General features: G+C 53.1%; 1 protein-coding gene across 1 annotated transcript; it reads right to left on the bottom strand.

The window, feature by feature from the left end:
* Positions 1 to 602: 602 nt before the first annotated feature.
* Positions 603 to 11597, bottom strand: LOC119111085 (trithorax group protein osa). The gene is made up of 5 exons (XM_037234948.1): positions 11530 to 11597; positions 4068 to 4518; positions 3504 to 3576; positions 3068 to 3333; positions 603 to 2566 (listed from the first exon to the last, which is right to left on the bottom strand). Exons 2-5 carry the CDS (start codon positions 4516 to 4518, stop codon positions 1062 to 1064), a joined length of 2295 nt encoding a protein of 764 aa, XP_037090843.1. The 5' UTR covers positions 11530 to 11597; the 3' UTR covers positions 603 to 1061.
* Positions 11598 to 11919: the final 322 nt, after the last annotated feature.

Below are 11919 nucleotides of genomic sequence, written 5' to 3'. Positions count from 1 at the left end.
AACCAGAGTTACTCCTAAACCAGACGCTGGGCCGGCAGAGTTACTCCTGAACCAGATGTTGGGCCGGCTGAGTTACTTCTGAACCAGAACAACAGGATTACAGGCGCGCACGCTGGAACAACTAGAGCACGGGGGTCGTCGAAGGAGCCCAGGCGCTTCCAGTGGTGCAATTTGACGCTCTGACGGTTGAATGGTGGTGACAGTGATGATCGTGGTGCGGCTACCCCGGTTTTGTTGCGGGTGCGACCGACGGTACGTCACCACTCTGCTGCCAAAAGAAGTCTGCGTACAATTTGGATATAATGCTGCCGTTCTTCATTGGCAAGTGTGGTGGAAACTCCAGTTCAAGGGAAACTGGACGCTGAAACCTTCCGGAGCCCTTTTTGGTTTTACTGGCTATTGCGGCCGTAGGGAACCGAGCGGGCTTGCAGACCAGACTGTCTCAGCTGGAAATAAATGGAAGAACCCTAACACAGCAGTCATCCAGCCCAGGTGGCTTGCCTGACATCTTAAATGAAAGCACGCTGACGTACATAGGCGATCGTGGCTCATTGCTGTGCTTTGGCCCGGTTTCTCCAGAGGAAAAGTCATCGCGGGTTCTATTGTAATCAAATTCTTAATAGTAATGTTGATCGATCAAAAGATTCGACGACCGTCACCCTCCGAAACACGAGAGACAAGTGATGAGGGATTCGACGACGACAGTAGTTTGAGTGACTGTGTTGCCCAACGGACTGGTGTCACTTATCATCAGGACGAAACGCAGGCAGGGGCAGCACGGCTTGACGGAGAGTCTGTTTTGTGGCGCCGGCTCTACTGCACCCCGCCCAACACAAGCATCTACCTGCACCCACAAACGAGGTTAACAAAAACAAAACGCAGGCGGGTCAGCCTGCTCTACGCATGCGCGTAATATCATCCGAACGAAATTGGCACCAACACAGCTGAATAGCAAACGGCTGCACATCCGTCTTTCAACCAACACCGTAACAATCATAACAATGACCTAAACACATCACACCGATCGCACGTCACGCTCCAACACCGCCACAAGCTCTCCGCTAGCCAGCCGCGTCCTTTGTGTATAAGCGTACGTGCTGTGTTTCCGTCCCCGACTTATCCTTGACGATCTTGACTTCGACCTTGTGCGGTGTCACGGTGACCGTGTCGTGACCTTCACCGGTACGTGAAGGATCTGGCCCGTCTTCTATGCCACCGTCTTGTCGCCGGTGGATGTGGTGTAACGGACGAGGCGGCGGCCTCGGCCGGAAGAAATGGGGATGGGGATGGGGTCCAAATGGGGGATGGTATGGAATGGTGCTCCGCCCGTAACCGTAACCATATTGAGGAGGGGGCCCGTAGCCTTTCTGAGGTGGGGGACCGTAGCTTTGCTGGGGTGGCCCGTAGCTTGGTTTCGGTGGGGGGCCGTAGCCCTTTTGTGGCGGCGGCCCATAGCCCTTTTGTGGCGGCGGCCCATAGCCCTTATGGGGCGGAGGGCCATACCCCTTTTGAGGAGGCGGCCCATAGCCTTTTGGGGGCGGCGGCCCGTATCCTTTTTGGGGCGGCGGCCCGTAACCCTTTTGTGGCGGCGGTCCATAACTTTGGTGGGGAGGTGGCCCGTAGCCCTTCTGGGGAGGTGGCCCGTAACTTTGCTGGGGTGGACCGTAGCTTTGTGGTGGAGGACCATAGCTCGATTTCGGTGGTTCATACCCCTTCTGAGGGGGGCCGTAGCTAGGTTTGGGTGGTTCATAACCCTTTTGAGGTGGACCATAGCTAGGTTTGGGTGGTTCATACCCCTTTTGAGGTGGACCGTAGCTAGATTTGGGTGGTTCATATCCCTTCTGAGGTGGACCGTAGCTAGGTTTGGGTGGTTCATACCCCTTCTGAGGTGGACCGTAGCTAGGTTTGGGTGGTTCATATCCCTTCTGAGGTGGACCGTAGCTAGGTTTGGGTGGTTCATACCCCTTTTGAGGGGGACCATAGCTTGGTTTTGGTGGCTCATATCCATGTTGGGGAGGACCGTAGCTTGGCTTAGGAGGTCCGTAGCTGGGCTCGGTTGGCCCATAGGAAGGTTTAGGAGGGGAGTAACCCTTCCCAGGCGGCGAATAGCTGGGTTTCGGAGGCTCATAGTCGCCAATACTTGGGCCGTTGCTATGCGTGTGTGTGGTATAACTGGATCCTTGTTCATAACCCCCTCCTTCCCCTCCATAGCCACCTCCTCCATGGCCACCTCCTCCATGACCACCTCCTCCGTGACCACCTCCTCCATGACCCCCACCCCCGTGACCTCCGCCGTCCCTGAAGCCTTCCTGCGGGTAGCCCTGACCCTCTGGCTGGTAGCCCTGACCCTCCTGCTGGTATCCCTGACCCTCCTGCTGGTAGCCCTGGCCCTCCTGCTGGTAGCCCTGACCCTCCGGCTGGTATCCCTGATCCTCCTGCTGGTAGCCTTGGCCCTCCTGCTGATACCCCTGGCCCACAGCCTGTGCGTACTCTGCCTCCAGGACGTCGGGGTCAGGGATGTCGGGCAGGTAGTCGAGGCCCTCGAACAGGCCGACCAGCGGCGGGCCGGCCAGCTCGCGACGGTGGCGCCGCAGCGGCGGCGGCGGGCTGGCCAGCTCGCGACGGTGGCGCCGCAGCGGCGGCGGCGGGCCGGCCGGGCGCCGCGGCGGGGGACGGTGCGGCCCTCCGCCGCCGGGTCTGAAAATGAGGTCATCGCCCAGGCCACTAGGGACGCCGACCAAGGGGCGTCGAGCAGCCCGCGGGTGGGCGGGGAAGTGCGGCTCGCTGACCCTCGCCCCGCCCGCCCAGTTGGGTCCGGTACCCCTCACGTCACTCACGAATGGGGGCCTGGCAACCCTCACGTCTCCTACGAAGGGTACCGGTCTGGCAGCCGCTGAGCCACGGGCAAACGGTGGCACAGCGGCCCCCGGGCCAGCATCAAAGGACGGCGATACGACACCTCTCCAGTTACCGACGGAGAGCTCCGGCAAGGCCCCGCTTGGGTCACCGACGGGTGGTGGTAAAGCACCGCCTCTGGCGTCGCCTAAGGGGTGAAACTGGCCACTACCGGGGCCCAGGCTCGTCTGGGTCGGACCCAGGTGCACGTGCTGGTAGCTAGGGGGCTCATCCAGGCGGATCTCCTCGTCCTTCAGACTGGCCACATCACGGAACGGGTCGTTCTTGCTGAAGAACGTCTCGATCTCGTCCACCATGTCCTGCCCGCAGCCGTCTTCACACAGCTGATGTTGCGGCGGTGGCGAGACCGCGTGGAACGGCGCGTCCGGTCCGGTCCCGTGGATACCGGAGTCTCCGATGTGGCTGTAGTTGTCCACACTGTTGGTGTCGATGCCCGGGTCGGGGGTGTGGGGCCTCCCGCCAATGACGAGAGGGGGTCCATAGTCGTCAGGATACACTTCATCCCCGATACGAAATCCCCCGCCGTTATCCGCTCCTCCGCCGAGACTGGCGCCTCCACCATGACTGGCTACTCCGCCGTGACTGACTCCTCCGCTGAAGCTGGCTCCTCCGCCGAGACCGGCTCCTCCACCGTGCCCTGGCCCTCCGCCTCCGAATACCCTGTAGCGAACCGGGTCGTGGCTTTCCGAGTACGTGTGCGTGACGGAGTTCGCCTGGTCCGTGTGCGGCGGCCGCCTGGTGACGCGGTCAGCTCGAGTGATCAGAGGCGGCGGGCGCTCGTACACACCCGGCGTTCGCAGCGGCGGGCCCGACCGGCGCGGCGGCGAAGAGTGCGGTGGCGCGTGCAGCTGCCCCAACTGCACATCCTCCGCCTTGGGCGGGCCGAAGCGGTGCTTGTCTGGCGGGTTCGCCACCAGCTCGCGGCTCTGTACCGGCGGCGCCGGCGGTGCGCTCGGGGAGCGTCGGACCGCGGCTTGCCGCTGCCGCTGCGGACGCGCCGCCGGCAGCCGTGGCACCGCCGCCCCGCCGTCATTGTAGTCGATCCCGACGACGGGCGCGAGCACGCCGCGGCGAGCACGGCGCAGCGCGGCTGGTGGCGCGGTCCGTGATGGCGTCGGCGGCGGCGCCAGCGAGACCGTGTCGCCGCTCACCAGGCGACCCGTGACAGGGTCTTCGACGGTCACGCGTTGGACGTAGTCGGCGAACAGGCGCCTCACTGCCTCGGGCAGCACGCCTTCCTCCAGGAATCTCGGCCTCGTCGCCGTCGAGGGCATCCGCGCCGCGACCTCGCAGCATCTGCGCCAGGAGCGCCGCGAAGCACTCATCGTCCATGCACAGCACGCTGTCCTCGGTCGCCATCTTGGCGAAGCTCATGGGTCCGACGGCCGTGTTGCTGGGGGCGCCGGGCTGCTCCTGCTCGCCCTGCAGAGGCAGCCGGCCCTCCGGCGACGGGGCGGCACGTGGCGACGCCATCTTGGAGCTGACGTCAGGATTTGATAGTGACGTCACAGTTGATGACGACTGTGACGTCGGCGTGGGCGGAGCCTGTGGCAGCACGCCCGACGCCACGCAGACGACAAACAGCAGCAGGAGGACAGTCATCTGAGGAAGAAGATCGCGGCCATCAGAAGCCATCGGGGTCAACAGATGACATAACTGCGAGAGGGGAGAGCACAACTTATCATTAAATACTGAACCGGTAAAACGGCCTAGAGTACGTGTAGTAACCCTGAGCAAGCCTGTGCCAGTGACGCTTGAGGTTAAATGTCACGTACATGTGACGTGTGGTAACTCACAATGGCCGTTCGTTATCTCGATTACCCGCGCCAGACCGGTGTTGACTATGCAGTGCATCCCTTAACGACACTGTGCTCGAGTGCCTTGTGTACCGCCCGAGGGTGCGGCGGTGAGCGGGCGGTACTGCCCGCCGCCCGGGGCAGGCCGGCTGAGCGTGACTGCGGACGGGGCAAACTGGGCTGAACGTGACCACGGACGGGGCAGACTGGGCTGAGCGTGACCGCGGACGGGGAAAACTGGGTTGAGCGTAACTGCGGACAGGGAAAACTGGGTTGAGCGTTACTGCGGACGAGGCAGACTGGGCTGAGCGTGACTGCGGTCAGGGCAAACTGGGCTGAGCGTGACTGCGGACGAGGCAGACTGGGCTGAGCGTGACTGCGGACAGGGCAGACTGGGCTGAGCTTGACTGCGGACAGGGCAGACTGGGCTGAGCGTGACCGCGGACGGGGCAGACTGGGCTGAGCGTAACCGCGGACGGGGAGACTGGGCTGAGAGTGACCGCGGACGGGCAGACTGGGCTGAGCGTAACCACGGACGGGGCAGACTGGGCTGAGCGTGACCGCAGACGGGGCAGACTGGGCTGAGCGTGACCACGGACGGGGCAGACTGAGCTGAGCGTGACCGTGGACGGGGCAGACTGGGCTGAGCGTGACCGCGGACGAGACAGACTGAGCTGGGCGTGACCGCGGACGGGGTTCACGTGTTCCACGCGGCCCCTGCTGGTCGTTCACAACGGTATGCAGTGAGTTGTCAGTAACAGTCACAATGCAGTCACTGTCAGTGAACAATGCATTAACATTATGTACGACATATGTGGCATATGACATGTGTCATTCCATATGCCCAAGTTTATGCTGAAGAAAGAAGATAATTGGATTTACGGTGGAGATATACCCCTAGAACACCAGCGGGGTGCAACACCACTCCACCTTTTAGGTACACCCGGGTAGGTTGTGAGATGAAGCTTAGGGCCTCTTTGGCTCGAGATCTTTCACATTTGGAGCCGTTCTGTGAAGTAAATGACGTTATTGAGGTCATGACTTCTTCTGTGACACCCCATGACATCTGCCATGACACGGCATATTAATGCTCCCCATACCATGGCATCTGCCATATGACATTTAAATGCTTCTCATTCATATTTCAGCCCGCATGCGCCGGGGTTTGAGACCACTGTGTCCGGCCGAGTGAAAGTTTACTTCCCCTAGGATCTCCAACCTTCAAACGCCGAACGCTGACTAGTAAGATACCGTTTGAAAGTCTTCTCAACCCATCAAGAATGCATCGTATAGCTGCTGTCTACGTGATGAAAATCCTTCTGACTTGGCAATGCATTTTGTAACAATCTGAGAACAGGTACATTGGTGCGTGAAATTAGAGGTGATCTGCTTTACAAACGTGATAAGGAGATGGTTGTGCGCGTTACACTCCTTTGTCCAGCCTCTCCGTTATTGGCAATATAGGTTACTGACCTCCGCTGACCTCATGTGATCTTGCATGTCCTCACATGAACCGTTATGACCCGACTATGCATCAGAATGATGCCACATGTTTTTAGTGAAGATTCGAGTTCTGCGGCTAATCTTACCCAACGACACTGCCTGTTTTGACCTCAGCATGTGCTGTACAGAAGGTATCCCACAAGATAAGCAATGGCTAGGGTTTAGGTCATGTGCTCTGTGGCCATATGATGGTTTTGCATGCAAGTTCTTCTTCTTACTCTCTTTTCCTCATTTCAGAACACCAAAACTACACACAAAATTCGTACAAATTTGCATTATTTGCGGAAATGGCAGTAATTGACCTGACTTCAGGTCATGGAACTCGCGTTTTCCGAAACATTTGAAATATGCAAGTTGTACGTACTATCATGTTCGATTACTGCAGCGAGTTTGAACAATCGTAAATGACCAGCAACTAAGTAATGCATGGACAAAGTTTTTTAGAGGTTGACCATTTTGACGTGGAATAGACCAATGAGCTTAGTAGATAAAAACTTAAGAATTCGCACAAAGGATGCAAAATTGATAGATGAACACGTGCTTGAAAATGTCGTGCATCCGTGAGCATTTATTTTTGACCGCGCTCGAAAAATCGTAGAAGGAAAGTAAACTGCAGGCTCCCAATCACGTTGTGCAAGGAACGATGACGTAATCAAACAATGACGCGTTAAGGTGCACATTTGGTAGACGGATCCATTGTGTTGTCTAGAGAAGTCTTTTCCACTTAAATTATGCGAATAGTTTTAAGTAATCTTATTTCATCACATTTCATACTTGTTTCAAGATTTTAAAACGTGGACGTTCTTGTGTGACTGCGGACAGTTTGTGACCCGACCTTTGCTGAGCGTTAATTTCTTGTTTTTTGGCTCATCACATCGACGGTGTGCGTTATAGTTTCTTTGCACTTAAAATGTTGCGTGCTGATCCTTGTTGGGCTAAAATTGAGTTTATGTACCATCAAATATGCTAACGTTCCGACTCATTTAGTCGAGTTACCGTCCTTAGCCGTCCCATCGTCCCATGTGAGACGCTGCAATGTCGACTACCGGCAACTTAGACGGCGGATTCCTCTATCTTGAACTGTCCTTTGCAGGCCTGAGCGAGGCAGCCTGTGGCGATGTCAGTGATTTTCAGCGTAAGTCTGAATGTCATCGCAACTTAAGCTGTGCCGGTAAGTCAAGATCGGGCAATAGATACTTTAAATCATGTGGACGTACACACATCTAAAACTACGCATAGGGTGCATCAAATCGAAGGCATATGTGGTAGTAAAGTTTTGTTACATTGATATGATGTGGTAGCATAGCTAGGCTACATTGAAATGAATCTTTTCAAAGGGAGCGGTTGTCGAAAATTTTTGTGATAGAAAGTTACAATCATGAAAACCCTTTCTAAGAATATCCTTTTGCTGTCCCCATATCAAGCTATATGATTCAAAGACATACAAATCTGATGCAAAGAAAATCCCAAAATTTGAAATAAATCGTTAGATTCCTGCAAGCAGTATGTGACACCATTTATGTTTTTGTTCGTTTTTTTCAGTTTTTACTTCTTCAGATAATTTCTATGCACAGTTTCCACAGCATCGCATGACTGTGTGCGGTTGGGATCAGCGGGATGACCCTGATCAGACATTTCTGACTTCAGTATTCAATATCCAATATCTCCACCTTGAGAGTTTTCAACTCAGAGCTGTGCCCTTTATTTTGCACCGCGGTGCATTGATTTAAGCTGAAAAATATTGCGGGACATGTCCGTAGATAAATCAGTATGTATGCATTGCTGGAATTATGGGCTATCTACGTGCTGCGCCCTCTAAAATATTACATCTATTTCCCCAACTTGATACTTTTCCACAAAATGATGCCGTAAAACGAATGTTATCCACTCATGCATGCTGCACTGAAATGTACAACCCAACTGTCAGCTTTTCATAACATGCATGGCGAAGATTTGGTCCGTTTGAAACCTGTTACGGGGTGTCAACTGTCTAATTTTTACAATTGTGTAGTGCGGTTTTGTTTGGATCACTGAAATTGTCACAAGCTATCATGACTTTATTTTTTCAATTCCGTGTCTATTTTCTTTTTTTTTAATTGTGCAACGCAGGTTTTGGCTGCATCACTGAATTTACTTCGACCACTTATCGACTTAATTTGGTACAAATTTGGGTGTTTTCATGAAACAAAACTAATTTCACATTGAGTGGAAGTTGTACTGGTGAATTGACGGTTTCCAACTGGCTTCAGGAAGACAAATTTTCGTTATGGTTTGAGATTGCTTTCTCGCCACATATCAGGCTTAGTCAGGACGGAACGATCTCGCGAGCTGCACATTCGCACAGATACCTTACTGCAACAGCATGGATCTCAAATCATCAGCTGTACTTTGAAAATGGCTGTGCTATTGAATAAAAATGTCATTAGCACACATGGATGCAGAAGGGATTAAAGGGAGGGCTTCACATTTGCGTGGGGTTTTCAACTGGGGCACTCATGTTGAATACTTTTTAGTGCGATTGTCGGCGCACAATTTGTGCAGACTATATCATGCAGAATATTCTTAAGTCACACAGACATGAACGACGAAATAAAAACGCTACACATGTACTGCCACTTCATTTACCATGTAGTGCTAAAGGTTAGATTAGATTAGAGATTTACGATTAGAGAGAGACGCCGGAATCCATGGATGGAGTCCATCACGATGCCGGATTCCTGATTTAGTTAGGTATTGGTTAGACATGCCGAATAGATTCCAAATTTTGGAATTCAAAAAAAATCCAAAGCTTTCTTTTGTAAATGAGACAGGCAGGGGCAGAAATCTGTCAATTTCATTGAATAGCCGATATAGTTGTGCTGCGTGGCGAATTGGCAAGTGACTCAATTTTTTTTCAAGATATGCAAGGATGGGCGTCAATCTGACCTTTCCGAAGATTTTTCAAAAAAAAATCGAAGTTCTACATAGCCAAGTTTTACATTGCTGTCGACAATGCGATGGCTGATCGTTTGGTATCACACTTTTAGATTTACCTTGCAAAGTCACTGATCTACGGCAGGTCAAAATTGTGCCATGGATTCAGCGAAGGCAATTAATTGCTATGGAGCCGTTCAATCGGATGCAACACGCATTTACCGAGTGTCAGGCAAATCCAAACATCTCTGTGACGGTTTCCTAGGCAACACAATAATTGCATGAACGATTTAATTGACCTAGAATCAGGAAGAAAGGTCGGACCAACGTCAAAACCAAACCGTCTTATTACGCTAGAGCTTGTATGCGGTAACTTCTGATGCTCATTTTGAGTTTACTGATGTCAGGAACCGCATTATCGTTCTTCATGAACTTCTTAAAGGTCAGAAAAGGTCACGGACCTAAAATGACACAGGTCAGCACTTTGCTTTTAAGAACATGCTGCATAGCGTAATCATTGACGCTTGTTCAAATGCAATAATCAAAGCAGCCTTGTATGGTCGCCATGAACTTGGGAGGATCACACAATGTCACGGACCTTAAACGATCACCAGTGAGGTTCTGCTTAGAATATGTATTTAGGTTCGCAGTGGTTGCATGAGAAAGTTTGGGGGCGCTTTGGACACCAATCTGGAGTTTGACATTGGTTGTCTTCATTAGACCCAAAGGTCATGACCTGGGAACCTCAAATTTTGACGCAAGTGAGCTTACGTACAGATCAAAACACCATGTGAATTTGGTGTCTCAAGTTTTCTTATTTTTAAGAGCTTGGCGGTTCAAGCTGACTCACCTCACCCCACCCGAGCGAAGGGTATTAAACTGGCCACAGGGGCACGTGTTAATGCAAAGGCACCTTGTTTCTCTCGAGAATTTCAGTCTTCTTTTCATTCGATTTGAGTGAGGAGACCGACTGAAGCTGAAATCACGCAATTAGTAACCCGATGTTATTGGGTAAAGGTAGGATTTATATGATGCCAACAATTAGAAATTTTCAGACAACTTGATTCTTTGGACACTTCTTCGACAGTAAGCAGCAACGGGTTAGACTTGTGCCAAGTCTAACCCGTGGATTTTGGATTAGACTTAGCGTAAGATCTTTTAGACAATGGCACCTCTGCTCAAGGCCAAGAGTGCTATGATCAACAAAATGATTTGTGTCTGTCGTAAGTCATCACGTTTTGTGGCATCAACGGTCACCAGCAAGTCTTGGTCAATTTTCATGCGCTGAGTGCATGTTGCAAATACTAACCAAGTTTCGTGCTATATAATTCATGAATTTGAGAAGTGGTGCATGTTTTCACGGAAGAAAGGCCTGTAATCATGAAAGCAAAGAATAGCACCACACCCGTGTATGTGAGCGTAATAAAGCCGAAAACACTGACAAATATGCGGGAACAACACGAAAAAGGGCCAGCAACTACAAAAAATACAATCGCCAGAGCTTTTTCAGAACAATCCACCGATGCCTTTTCCTAAGCACTATCTTCCTTAGGAAGCGGCAGGGACAGGGGTCGCATCGACCGCTTATCAATCCGCGTTATGAAGAGCAATGAATCAGGGCGAGCGTTAAACTTCCATGAATATTTGAGGGTGAGCCCTGCCGTACACTGACAACTGAGCACGCCCGGCGGGATGCTCACTGGCCGGCGTCATGAGCCAGACCGCGCCAGAGCGGCGCCTGAAGGAACGGCAAGTCACGCCGGACCGACTGCCGCAGCGTGCTTCTTGATTCTGCTGATTCCACCCCGTTCCGATTTCGCTGCGGGCTGATTCCTGATCCGTCCGTCTCGATTTCTGATCCTGCTTCGGCTCGATTGTCATGTCTTGCTTCAGCCCGATTGTCATGTCTTGCTTCAGCCCGGTTGTCATGTCCGGCTTCCAATACCTCGCCACGACTCTGTGGCTTGTCTGCGCAGGTAACTGGAGACCGAGACCAGCCCGCGTGCTCACATCGCGAGCCAGCTCGTCCCGCACCCTTCTTGAGCACAATCGCTCCGACATAGCATTCAGATAGGAGAACGTTGCCACTATACAGTTGTCGGAAGCTTCTGAATGCCCTGGATCTGCAGGATGGGTAGGATCTCCACCTTCCCGATGGCGTAACAATAACGTTCCGACTACTGAAAAAGAAATAGCAAATAGTTTTGGCACACCGTTTTGGGATATTCCTGCGGGTCCGGCGGATCTCTGGCTCAGTCGGTCATTTGAATTTCAGATTTGGCAGCAGATGTACACACGTTGTGTGCTCGTCAAACTCCCAAAGTCCAAAGTCAAAGCCCGGTCTATGGCCACGGCACTTCCCGACGCCTTCGCCGAAAGGTGCGACGACCTGCGGCCTCACCTTGACTCTCAACTGGACGGCATCCTCGGGGGACGAGCCGATCAAACAGAGCCGAGCGTCACCACCGAGTCAACAGTCCGCCGCCAAGCGGCTCCCACTCGGCGACTGGCAGCTATGGGCCCCGCCGCCTCCCTCGCCGGGCTTCACTTTCATTTCGCCGCCGTTCAGTGTGACTGGGCCCGACTGCAGAGGTGCTAGCGCCCGATGCTTGGGAGAAAGCCGCCGACAGAGATCGCTGAATCAGGGGTGCTCTGCGCAGTTTTCACGCGCGTGCAGCCACGGTCGTTCGGGGCACCTCCAGTTTCGAGAAATGATTTCCGCATGGGATTTGCTACGGTTCGTAGCAGGCGGAGTGCACGAGCTTTGACAGCCCAGTGATCGGCTCGTGAC

This window comes from Pollicipes pollicipes, unplaced genomic scaffold (assembly GCF_011947565.3).
Source record: "Pollicipes pollicipes isolate AB1234 unplaced genomic scaffold, Ppol_2.1 Scaffold_1600;HRSCAF=1878_pilon_pilon_pilon, whole genome shotgun sequence".
NCBI lineage: Eukaryota > Metazoa > Arthropoda > Thecostraca > Pollicipedomorpha > Pollicipedidae > Pollicipes > Pollicipes pollicipes.
The sequence above is the reverse complement of the archived record's forward strand: the minus strand, read 5'-3'. Positions and strand labels throughout refer to the sequence as shown.